The following is a 12,086-nucleotide window of genomic DNA, read 5'->3' as shown; positions in this document are numbered from 1 at the left end:
GAGGCTAAATTCTCCATGAGGAGATAGAACAGCATAGAAGCTTCTTTCTACCAACTTCCTAGATAGGATCACAATCCTTCCACCCTGCAGCGGGGAGGCCTGTTCCAGCTGTGGAATCCTTTCGAGCGCCCGGGGCGGGGCATCATCCTTGTGGGGGGCTCATCCCTGCCTAGCCTCCTGCCTTCTGAGGACCTCGGCTGGGAATGGTCCGCCCGGTGGCCTCTCATGCTGGCCTGGTGGATAACTGCTGCACTCTAGAGCCAGACAGCCCCAGGTTCGCATTCCCCACATGGAGTGCCCTAGGTTTTTCATCAGCAAAGTGAGGGACACACATCTTTCTCACAGGATTGAGGTAGGGTTGGCATCTTCATCACTGTGACTTTTTCGAGACAGAGTCTCACTCTGTCACCCAGGCTGGAATGAAGTGGTGCAATCCTGGCTCAGTGCAACTTCTGCCTCCCAGCTTCAGGCAACTCTCGTGCCTCAACCTCCCCTGTAGTTGGGACTACAGGCACCCGCCACCACGCCCGGCTAATTTTTTGTATTTTTAGTAGAGATGGGGTTTCGCCATGTTGGCCAGGCTGGTCTTGAACTCCTGAGCTCAGGCAATCTGTGCACCTCGGCCTCCCAAAGTGCTGGGATTACAGGTGTGAGCCACCGTGCCCGGCCCACAGTGATTTTTATTACCCAAGATTCGGCTCCACGGTGCCTCTCAGGGAAGCCTTCCCCGACTCCCCCAGGCGAGGATACACGCTCCAGAAATAACTAAAACTTTCTAGATGTTCTGTATAATCTGTATATTACGTCTATTAATGCTTTAGAGTGTATATTTGTATACTTTTATAAGCATATACCTGCGTGTACACACACATTTGCTTATATGTAGACGTCCATGTTTTCAGGAACCTTAGCTGAGTCCCAACTCTGTGATAGTTTCTGAAGGACGATGACCTTGCTAGTCAGGGCCATGGTCCCGGAACTGGTGGTGCCAATTTCATGTAAGGTTTGGCTGGGTTGGGGGCCTCTCTCCTTCCCCTTTGGCCCCAGTGCACCTAAGAGACCAATTGTCCCAGAGTACAGGTGGGACAGTCGGCCCAGAGCCTTCCCTGTCACTCCTTCTCTGCTGGTCACTTGGTAACTGGCAAGAAAACTCAGAAATTCTCTCTTTTGGGGCCCTGAGGAGGCAGAGATGGGGGCAGCCACCTCACACAGGGATGCCCTCCCTCCCTGCCTTTTTTTTTTTTTTTTTTTGAGATGGAGTCTTGCTCTGTCACCCAGGCTGGAGTGCAGTGGCATGATCTCGAGTCATTGCAACCTCTGCCTCCTGGGTTCAAACGATTCTCTTGCCTCGGCCTCCCAAATAGCTGGGACTACATATGCCCACCACCATGCCCAGCTAACGTTTGTATTATTAGTAGAGACACGGTTTCTCCAACTCCTGACCTCGAATGATCCACCCGCCTCGGCCTCCCAAAGAACTGGGATTACAGGCGTTGAGCCACCCCACCTGGCCGAATAATACATTTTAATTTATTCCTATCAAAATTAGAAGAGCTGGGTCCTTTTTCTTTCACTAGATAGGAAACTTCCTACCCCTCTGTCCTGAGGGCAGCTGAGCAGGAAGAGGCCTACCTGCACTTCCCACAGGAATGGCCTGGGGCTGTGATGCTCTTCTTCCCGGTCCACAGATGAACAAGCTGACGCTCAAAGAACTATCTGGCTAAGGGCATACAGTCAGCTGGCGGGAGGTGGAACCGGATCCGGGCCCTTCCAGGTCCCGCCCCGAGCTGCTCAAACTCTTTGGGGTCTTCGCTGCCTTTCAGAGGAACTTCTCCCCTCCGTGGAGTCTGCCTCCGAGTCTAGCCCCTCACCTCCTGCGGGAGGAATCCCCCAGCACTAGAGAAAAAGCCCAGATGCGATGCCCCAGGGCTGTGCACCCACAAGCCATGCCCGCCCTCCCTGTGTGGCTAAGAGGAGGGGGCAGAGGGAGAGCTGGGGATGTGGAAGCTGCTCCATTCTTCCTCTGCCTGGAGTGGCAGGGAGTGTCCCTGTCCGCTCAGGCAGTTGGGGGAGGGGGACCTTGCATCCCTGCTCCTGGGGTCTGGGGGATACCCCTGTGCCCTGTTCCTTCCCTGGGCATGAAGGGGACCCCAGGATCTAGCTCTGGGGTCTGCCCCTGTGTCCAGCTCCCTCCCAAGGCAGGAGGGGGACCCCTGCATCCCACCCCTGGGGTCTGGGGGGACACCTGTGTCCAGCTCCTTCCCCAGGCAGGAAGGGGACCCCTGCATCTCAGCCCTGGGGTCTGGGGGACGCCTGTGTCCAGCTCCTTCCCCGGGCATGAAGGGGACCTCTGCATCTCAGCCCTGGGGTCTGGGGGACGCCTGTGTCCAGCTCCTTCCCCAGGCAGGAAGGGGACCCCTGCTTCTCAGCCCTGGGGTCTGGGGGACGCCTGTGTCCAGCTCCTTCCCCGGGCATGAAGGGGACCTCTGCATCTCAGCCCTGGGGTCTGGGGGACGCCTGTGTCCAGCTCCTTCCCCGGGCATGAATAGGACCCCTGCATCTCAGCCCTGGGCTCTAGGGGACACCCCTGTGTCCAGCTCCTTCCCCGGGCGCATTGCCCATCCATTTAGGCCAGAGTATCAGAACGTGGCTGTGGACTTCTTACAATCAGAGAAAAGGAAAAGCCCCCAAATTTTTGAAATATTTTTGTGGAACGGAGTTGGAAGGAACTGATACAGGCGCCCTGCTTGTGCTGGGTAGGGGCTGTGCTCAGGGCCACTGACCACCCCAAAACCCCCAAAGAGGTAAGGTGTCTTTGGCTTTGAGGGGTAGGGTCAGGTGTCCAGGTGAAGGGGTTCAAGGCGGTGGTGGAGCCTGGGCCAAGACCCAGTCCAGAGAGGGGGTCCCTCATTCATGAATACAGACTCCCAGTAGCCAGGCAGACCAACATGGCCAATGTGGCTGCTGTATCTGATAAGACCCGGGTGCTCAGTCTGCGTGGAAAAAAATGTCTATTTGGCCTTAGAAAAAATGGTTTTCTTCTGAAAAGCTATGGATGTCACTCAGAAGATTGCAAATTCTGTAAAAAGTCCTCATGGATGTGTTAAATATTAAACAGACTTTGTCTTTTTTTTTTTTTTTAAAAAAGGATATTTTATTTCAGCTTCTACCTTCCGACAACTCAAGGTGCAATATATACACACATTTTTTTCTTCACAGCAAACACCTTTGATTTTAGCACTGTTTTGAGATCTTCACCCTTGAAATTTTCTCAACCTTAAAATACTTTGTAGAACATCACCGAGTGGGACACAAGATTGCAAAAATGCAACAGAGAAGATACTGGTGTCACTGCACACCACTGGGGGCTACCAACAAGGCAATGTCCGGATGTGACCACCACGAGTCTAGGAAAGAGAAAGCAGAGGGCGTGTGCATGGGAGACGCCACTGATAGTTCCAAGGGGGGCTGCCAGGTCCAAGGCGGCGGCAGGTCAACCGTGTCCTGACACATTTACATGTTTTAAGGGGATCCATGTATGTTGTCTGAATTTCCAGCATTTCCTAGTGTTCAAACATTTGCCTTATCTTTCCCCAAGTGTCCTCCCAGAAGACCCTAAGCCACAGCCCCAAGCTCGCCGGGAACGCCAGGAGCTCCTCTCCAACAGACGAACCCAAGACAAGCTGTCTCTTGCAGGGAGATCTGGAGTCCACCCCTTAGGGCTGCACGTCCTAAGGGCATGCCGTCGTCCCCCACCTCTATTTCATGAGCAAATCATCTAGGATTAAGGAGGGAGTGGGCGCAGTCCCCTAGTTCCAGTCAATGCACAGGGGATTTACTGACAGGCATCCTCTTTCTAGTTAAAGTGCAAAGTCCCTTAAGGTGCAGCTCAAGGGAGCTTCAGGCTGCAGCAGACTCAGGCTCTGTTTTGTCAGGTCCCAGAGCCTGCAGATAAAGAGGATGGGCTGGGTTCTCCCCAAATTGCACTGTCCTGCGGGAAGGGTGTAGAAGGGAAGTTGGGGTGAACCCAGCCCATCCTCTCTCCCCTTGGACATGGTTTTTCCCTTTCCAATAGCAACTAAGAAACCTTACTCCCACCCCCAACCCCCGTGGGAGCGCTGTCCCACTGAAATCCCGTGGTCACGTGCATCCCCAGGCGCAGCTGCAGGTAGGACCGCGCTCCCGAGGGCTCTCACTCACCGGAGTCTGCAGGCTAGAGACACCCACACAAACCCAATCCCTTGCCAGCACCGGAGTCAGGCTCCCACGTGGCATGCATCCTTGCGAGCCCGTCAGTCACATGATTGATTCCGTCCCTCTCCTGGAGAGCATGCTACCCAGGCCCAGGGAGGCCCAGGGATGCATGCGGGCCTGACGCACAGAAGGCAGGCCCCCTGAGCGCCTGTGTGGAGGGTGGCTTCCAGGCCAGTGTTGGCTGCAGGAGAACAGTCTGGACGTGGTTCTTCTGTTTGGTGTCTCAGGCACCAACACATTCCTATTCCTGGCCCGCGGCAGCAAGGGTTCCTGGGGTGCATGGCCTGTGTGACTCCAGGAAGCGCTGCTCTGTCTGTGGCCTTAGCCTGTGCGAGCCAGGCGGGGTGCACCTGGCATCCGACTCCCCTTTCCTGTGGACGCAGCTGGGAGCTTCTGAAGTGAAACCTATCTCCAAGAATCATCAGTGTGAATACGTGATTTACAGGACAAGGGAGTGAGATGGCTGCATCCTAAGAAAAATGGTTCAGCGGAAGTGAACGGCTCACTGGGACTGGAAATGGGACAGGAAAAGGAGTGAGAGTGGCCTTGAGTGAGAACCTGGCAGCTTCGCCTTGTGGCTGCAGAAACGGAGGAGGGACCAGCCTCAGAACACCTGCCTGCTGGGTCCAGGGGGGCTCTCCCTCCCCTCTCCCTGAGGCTGGACCACTGCCACGCTGTGAGCATCCCTTCCTCTGCGACAAGGAACCCTCTGATTTTTAAAGTTCTCTTTCTCGAGCTCCACACTGTTCTTGGAAACACTACTGGATTCCCTGGCTGCGCTGTGGTCTGGTTTTAGGTAATTCAGTAACAAAGCTGACCTAACCACACGGGCCTATCTGGATCCTTCCAACAGAGGCTGTGTGTGGTGCCTCAGGCCTGTCATCCCAGCACTTTGGGAGGCTGAGGTGGGTGGATCACCTGACGTCAGGAGTTCGAGACCAGCCTGGCCAACATGGTGAAACCCCATCTCTACTAAAAATACAAAAATTGGCCAGGCGTGGTGGCACGCACCTGTAATCCCAGCTACTCAGGAGGCTGAGGCAGGAGAATTGCTTGAACCCAGAAGGCAGAGGTTGCAGTGAGCAGAGATCATGTCACTGCACTCTAGCCTGGGTGACAGAGCAAGACTCTGTTTCAAAAAAAAAAAAAGAAAAGAAAAGAAAAGAAAAAAGCCAGGTGTGGTGGCTCATCCCTGTAATCCCAGCACTTTGGGTGGCTGAGGCAGGTGGATCACCTCAAGTCGGGAGTTTGAGACCAGCCTGACCAACATGGAGAAACCCTGTCTCTACTAAAAATACAAAATTAGCTGGGTGTGGTGGCACATGCCTGTAATCCCAGCTACTCGGGAGGGGAGGCTGAGGCAGGAGAATCGCTTGAACCTGGGAGGCGGAGGTTGCAGTGAGCAGAGATCGAGACACTGCACTCCAGCCTGTGCAACAAGAGTGAAACTCCGTCTCAAAAAAAAAAAAATAAATAAAGCCAACAGATAGTGGGACCCAGGAAGGTCAGGCCAGTAGCTTACAGCCCTGGCTTCCGGCTAAGGAACCCCAGTTAGACTGAAACCTTTCACAAGCTCTTTACGGTGTGAACCTGCATTCTTCGTGTCGGGGTCTGGAATACCGGGTGCTCCAGGGTGATAAGGTAACCCAGGCAGAACAGCCTAGGGAAAAGCGAAATCTCACGGCTCCAGCCTTCTTTCCTCATAACTGAACTCCTCAGCATTACTGGGCTTGGAGGAGTGAGCGAGAGGCCTGTTTGATTTTAACTCACAGGAAGGAAAGAAGACGAGGGTTGGCGGTGCCTGTGATTCCCGCACTCGGCCTCGGTGCTGGTTTTAAACCCAGCGTGTGTTGCTTGGATTACCTGAACGTCAGGATTTTAAATTGGGTACAGAGCTCAGAAACTGGACTCTCCCTCTAGCCCTTTTTTGGAAATGTCAGAGCTCTTTGGCCCACTTTCTTTCTTTTGGCAATAGGAAAATCATAGAGCCTACCCCGTTTCACTTACAGGTAACTTACGACATCAGAATTCAGTTCTCTGGCCTTTGGTTAAACATGTGCATGCACAGGGCAGATGCAATCTATTAACACAGCCCCTCTTAAACGTCTATCAATGTTGCTACAATTCCATCAATGTTGCTAAAATTGTAACAAAGGCTAAAAACATACAATGCTGCATGTCAACATGTCCTGTTTTCAAAGCAGGGAGCTTTTCACTTGAGTGAGTTGGTTGCGGTTTGGTTCACTAGGATTCACATAGCCCTCAAGGTCGGGTGACAGAGTGCCTGCAACGGCCCCATGGACGACAGGCCTTCGCGCCCCTAGTTTTGGGCATTCTGTCTGCTGGGGCTGGGAACCTCTTCCTAGGAATCACCTGACACTTCCTGAGTTTACAGAGGGGCCACCAGAGCTCTCCTGTACCCAGGTGGCCCTAGGTGTGCCCTGGTGTGACACCTCCCCACGCGGGGACCTTTGAGTAGTGTGGCTGGGTCAGTCTGCTCCACACCAGGGCCCGGCTCACGCCTGCTCCGCACCAGGGCCCGGCTCACGCCTGCTCCGCACCACGGCCCGGCTCACGCCTGCTCTGCCCAGGGCCCGGCTCACGCCTGCTCCGCACCAGGGCCCGGCTCAGGCCTGCTCTGCCCAGGCCCTGGGGGAAGACAGGAAACCTTGGTGGCAGGTGGTCAGCCCTGTGCCAGGCACACTGGGCCTCCTCCAGGCAACCCTGGCCAGAGCCACTGTCAGCCACAGCCGCAGGAGACCACAGGCAGCCTCCCGAGCCACTGCCTGCTCTGCTCACAGCACAAGCAGCTGTGTCTCGGGCGTCCTGTGTGGATGGAGCACAGAGGGGACCCTTCTCTGTGAGGCTTCCTCCAACTCTGAGGAGCTAGATCTACAAGAACAGGTAGTAAAGGGAGAAATAAACAAACAGACAAAACCCCAAACCTTTCCTCTCCCTGAAATGGCTATTTCAAGAGGTCTATGTGGACAAAAAAGTGTTAAGACCATTTTTGAAGTCAAAGTGCTTGGAAAAAAGTCCAACGAAGTCAGTGCTGCCTTTCCTTCCACAGGCTGTGCCCAAGCCCTCCAGTGCCCCCAAGAGAGTCTCAGAATCAAACAAAACTTCCAAACAAAAATCCTACACATGCAGGGGTAAGTCTTGTGGGCACTGCAGAACAAAGGCTGAATGTGTTTCACTAACACGAATAATACATGACTAAGAACGCTGACAACGAGGCGGCTGAAGGGAGCTCCCGGACAGTCAGCCCTCAGTGTGGCCTGAGTTTTGCCGGCGCGGGGAGGAGAGCAGTGCCCTGGAGCCGTGGCTGGACGCCGCAGGAGGTGTGTATTATTTGCAGTTGGCATCAGAGCGAGGGGCGTCCGCACACCCCTTGCTCTCTGATGTTTCTCTAAATGGATTCGGTGGAGACACGGCCGTCGGGGTCCAACGATGGGGGAAGGGGCACCCCAGCCTGCGCAACTCCCCCACCCCGGCCCAGCTCATGGTGAGCACACTGGCAGCATGGCCACAGTCCGGCCAGCGGCATTGCCAGGCTGAAATCACTCACGCACCATGTAGCCAGGGGCCCTGAGCCCCGGCTCCCCCATTCTGCAGTCTGGTGACGTGGTCCAGAGGCATCAGATGACACCACATTTCAGATAATGCCCCAGACACACATTCTGTGATCCAACCCATCTGTGCTCGTCTCTGGACCATTCCGGGGAGGCATTCCCTGGAGGGAAACCTTCCAAGCAATGGCCGGGTAAGTGACTCTCAGGCTTACAAACAAGATGGGACTTATCTGACCAAATGTCAGAGGAGGTAGCCAGGAAGGGCAGGAGGGGAGGATGGCGGGTGGAGGGAGAGCCCCACGGGCCTGTTTGGCGGTCAGGGACCACAGCAGCGACAGGTAGGAGGCAGGGGACCCCAGGCAGGCTGGCAGTGTCCACGCATGGCAAAACAGAAGGCTCTGGACCCAGCATGCAGGTGTCAGGGTCAGGCCCCGGGCCCACGGGCTGGCCTGGAGTGCCCGTGATCCACAGAAGAGAAGGGTCATGGTTCCCAGGCAGTAGCTGCGAGGTGAAGGGAGTCTCTGCAGAGGCTGGAGGAAGGAGCTGCAAAGGTCTGGTGGGGAAGGAAAAAGCCCCTTCCGGAGCCCCTGGGGACACAGGCCCAGCGCTCAGCCCTTAGAGGCAGAGTCCATGCCACTGGCTCGCCCCACACGTCACACAGAACTGCCTCTCTCCAGCTGCTGTCTCTCCCAGCTCAGACTTTCCTGCCTTGTCTGGAATAAAGAGCAGCACTGTTTGCTTTTAGAAAGGGTGGTTGTCTAGTGACTACTAAAGAAACTTCTCTTTCCTGTGCTTCTTGTGAGGGACACACGGCACAACGCTGCTTCGTGACTGCGGAGCCTTCTCTGCTTCAGAAGGGAGCTGTCCGCCAGGTGGGCGCATGTCAGACGGTCTGTGTGGTCTACTGCAGATACCTCGGCACTGCTGTGGCTCTGGTGGAGACACACAGATCCCGGGCCGTCTGCAGGGCACACACATGTCCCTCTGGTGGGAGCCGGGTCTTGCTCCAGCCAGCCAAGAGCATCCTCTGCACCACTCCCTCTCTCTCCCTAAAACAGGCGTTTCTTCCTCAAGGGTCCTGTGACTTCCCGTTCCTGCCCCACAGAGGGAGACTGGGGAAGAGTGAGGACCGGCCACAGCCCCACACTGAGAGGGCTGGATGGGAGCCAGGTGTGCACCCATTGCAGGGAATGTGGCCCAGGGCCGCCCACCATGAGTGGCAGGGCCAGTCCTCCACCACTGGGTATGCCGGCGGCAGCCCCACCTCATGGCTGTCCTGCCTGCATCCCTTGCCCACCCCCACCCTCGCCAGCCCTTGGCCCACGATGGACCACAACGTCCTCCCCCTCCTCCCTCTTGGTCTCATCGCACAAGCCTGGCACTCGGGGTACAGCTGGTCACCTTGGCTTTAGCCGTGTGACCCAAGGGACACTTTGGCACATGGATGGGGGGATGGGGGGGCGCAGACACAGGCAGAGGAGAAGAGGAAGGAGCAGCGGATTCTTCTAACCACTAGTTCTAGGGCAGCAGGTGCGGCTCTGGGTGCTGCTGGCTTCATGCAGGTCACGGGTGGGGTGACGGCCGGGCACTGGGCCCGGGAGAATGGCGCATGGTCTCAGTCTTCCTGCAGAGTGTGACCTCTGGGGCCTACTCGGTGGCCATTTGTTCAATGTGGTCACTAAGCAGCTTGTATTGCTCTGGAAGAGAAAGCGATGTTATTTCTCAGATGAAAGATGGTGACAGGGACAGATGTGTCCTGCTCTTGTCACTCGGACAGGGGTGAATCAGGGCCTCCCTGGCAGCAGGGCTATGGCTCCTGAACTGCACTGCCTTCCGCAGGCCACACAGCTTGCGCGCTTCGGGGCAGGGCTGTGCCACGAGGGCGCGCTGCACACGCAGCCTCTTGGCCAGCACGCCGCCTGTGGGGCAAGCAGGTGGCTGGAAGGGGCCCTCAAAACTGGGAACACACCTTCTTATGAAAATGGTGTCATGGGGCGCAGCCCCTGCAGCCTGTGACAGGCACGGGGCAGACAGTCCAGCCACCCTGGGGACTGGGAGAGGTGGCAGCATCCCCCTTGCCCTGTGCCAGTGAGGCGGGGCTGCTAGCAACATTCTGAGACAGTCTAACGGTCACTGGCGCCCTCATGCCTCCTCAGGCCGCTCCACCACAGATCCCTTGAATTAGGTGGAGAACGGGATTTTCTGAAGAATATGGGTCGATCCGTATCCACGCCTAAGTGTAAGTCCTTTTTGACGCAGAGGAACCAACGCTTGCAGCAGATGGGGCCGCACACAGGGACTGGCCCCCGCGCAGGAGGGCGTCAATGTCACAGCATTTCCCTGCTGTCACGGAAGCCAGAGATTCCAGAGAAACCTCAAAACTCCCTCCCCACCGCCCTTGTCCCCTGGCACTCATCATAGCAGTGTGGTCTGAGAAAGAAAAGGACGCCACGCGGGAGCCATTTAGAAGGGGGCAACTTGGGGCCAGAGTTTGGCTCCATGCAAGCTGAGTCCAAGCGCTGCATCCCCCTCTTCTCTGTCCTGTGAACACCGGGGCTGCAGCCTCAATGCCCACAATCCCATCTAGCAGAAATGGATTCCAAATGGAACGAGAGGTGTCCTGTGTGTCCGTCTACACAGACTGGGGAGAGAGGAGGGCCGTCTGCCCAGAGCTCAGCACATTTCCGACTGCAACACGACATGCCTTCTGGCAGTGCAGAAGCGCCAGCGGGCGCAGCACTGGCTCCTGACCCCAGCCCTGCCCGCCTCCCGCCAGCGGCCTCCCGCAGACGCACCTTCATCCAGGTTGCCAATCACAGCCTGCTTCTTCAGGAAGTCATTGCACAGCTTCTTGTTCAGTCCGAAGGCCAGCATGTTGTGCGAGAACGTGCTGCAGGAGAAAACCCAAGAGCGTCACCCGCCGGCTTCCCAGGGGAAAGGGCCAAGGAGCTGGGCCCTCATCTCTGGGACGCCCACCGTGGCCTGCCTGGAATTGTCAGCAAAAACTGAAACGCACTGCCGCCTAATTAACCACCAGCAACTCTCGCTGCGGCACTGCGGCCACCAGGGGTTGCGTAGGAGGCGGATTGATTATGAGCTGGCATGGAGGCCAGTGTAATGAACTCCATGCCTCAGAGCAGGCTGACACAGCACCCCAGGGTGTGACAGCTCACAGGTCGTGACAGCTCACAGCGTGGGCCCGCCCCCTCTCTCCCTGCCCCCTCTTTCCCCTCCCCCTTTCCCACGCCCGCCCTTACCCCAGCTGCCCAAAGGTGATGTTCTCGTTGAACCGGAGGCTATCATCGCGCTCCTCCTGCGTCATGTGGCACCACTTCTCCCTGCAAGCACAGGAGGTGACAGGAGCGGGACTCAGACGGTGCTGTCCTTGCCCCTGCTCCTCGCCCTGCTCTGACCCGCGGGTGCTGACGGCACCCATGTACGGCCCCCCGGGCACAGAAGGGGGTGCCTTTCACCAGAGAGCCGTGTGCTGAGCCTTTCCACAAGGCCTGCCGGGATCCTGACACCGCGCTTGGGGTCCCCAACGTTCATCTCACTCTTCACAAGATAAAGAGACGCGGAAACAGAAGGGTTCTTTATGGCCCTGAAGGTGCGGAGCGCCACGCGGCTACCCAGGCATTCTACAGGCAGCGGGGCCGGCCCCAGAGCCTCGCTACAGCGGGAGAGTGGGGTCTGGGCCCGTCCTCGGGGTAGAAACCTCCAGAGAGGGAGGGGACCTGCCCAACATCCCAGGACAGCGGGCCTTGGTGGCCCAGGGAACGTTTTCAGATCACACCCGTGTCTCCTGACCAGCCTGATGGGCCAGGCGAGCTGCGACATCCTGGGGCCAGTTGCGGATGGCAGCTTCCACAGAGGCTGAGGGCACGGAGGGCCACACTGTGCCCTGCCTGAAGAGGGCTGTGCCCTGCTCAGCTGTGCCTTCTCTGGGTTGGCTTTCTCAAGGCCCTCAATGCTCTCTCTAGTCCCCTCCCTAGACCAGGCCCCCACGCTTCCCGCTGGCCCCTCTGACCGTGACCCTGTGGGTGTTGTGGACCATAGTGAAGACAGCACCCAGGCGTGAGAACAAAGTGCTGAAAACCCAATGAGACGGCATCGACCGAGGTTTGCACCGAGCTTCAGGAGCCGGGGGGCACCCTGACGCGTTCTCCGCACAAGGCCTGGGGTGGGAGGGTGTTCTGAGCGTTCGCCTGCTGTATGCTTTAGAGGGGAGTGCTGTTAATCCCTCGTCTGGGGCAGAACAAG

General features: G+C 56.9%; 1 protein-coding gene across 2 annotated transcripts in view; it reads right to left on the bottom strand.

Annotated features, from left to right (window-relative positions):
* Window positions 1-3,126: 3,126 nt before the first annotated feature.
* Window positions 3,127-12,086, bottom strand: part of KIAA0513 (KIAA0513 ortholog) — a 69,028-nt gene continuing 60,068 nt past the window's right edge. For both annotated transcript variants that reach the window (XM_005592686.5, XM_005592688.5), the window contains 3 exons: window positions 11,084-11,164; window positions 10,622-10,716; window positions 3,127-9,523 (listed from right to left, as the gene is read on the bottom strand). In XM_005592686.5, the coding sequence (XP_005592743.1) occupies window positions 9,474-9,523; window positions 10,622-10,716; window positions 11,084-11,164 (226 nt within the window). In that variant the 3' untranslated portion in view covers window positions 3,127-9,473. The remainder of the gene's footprint in view (window positions 9,524-10,621; window positions 10,717-11,083; window positions 11,165-12,086) is intronic.

Source organism: Macaca fascicularis, chromosome 20, assembly GCF_037993035.2.
Source record: "Macaca fascicularis isolate 582-1 chromosome 20, T2T-MFA8v1.1".
In the NCBI taxonomy this organism is placed as follows: Eukaryota; Metazoa; Chordata; class Mammalia; order Primates; family Cercopithecidae; genus Macaca; species Macaca fascicularis.
This window is presented reverse-complemented; position numbering and strand designations above follow the sequence as displayed.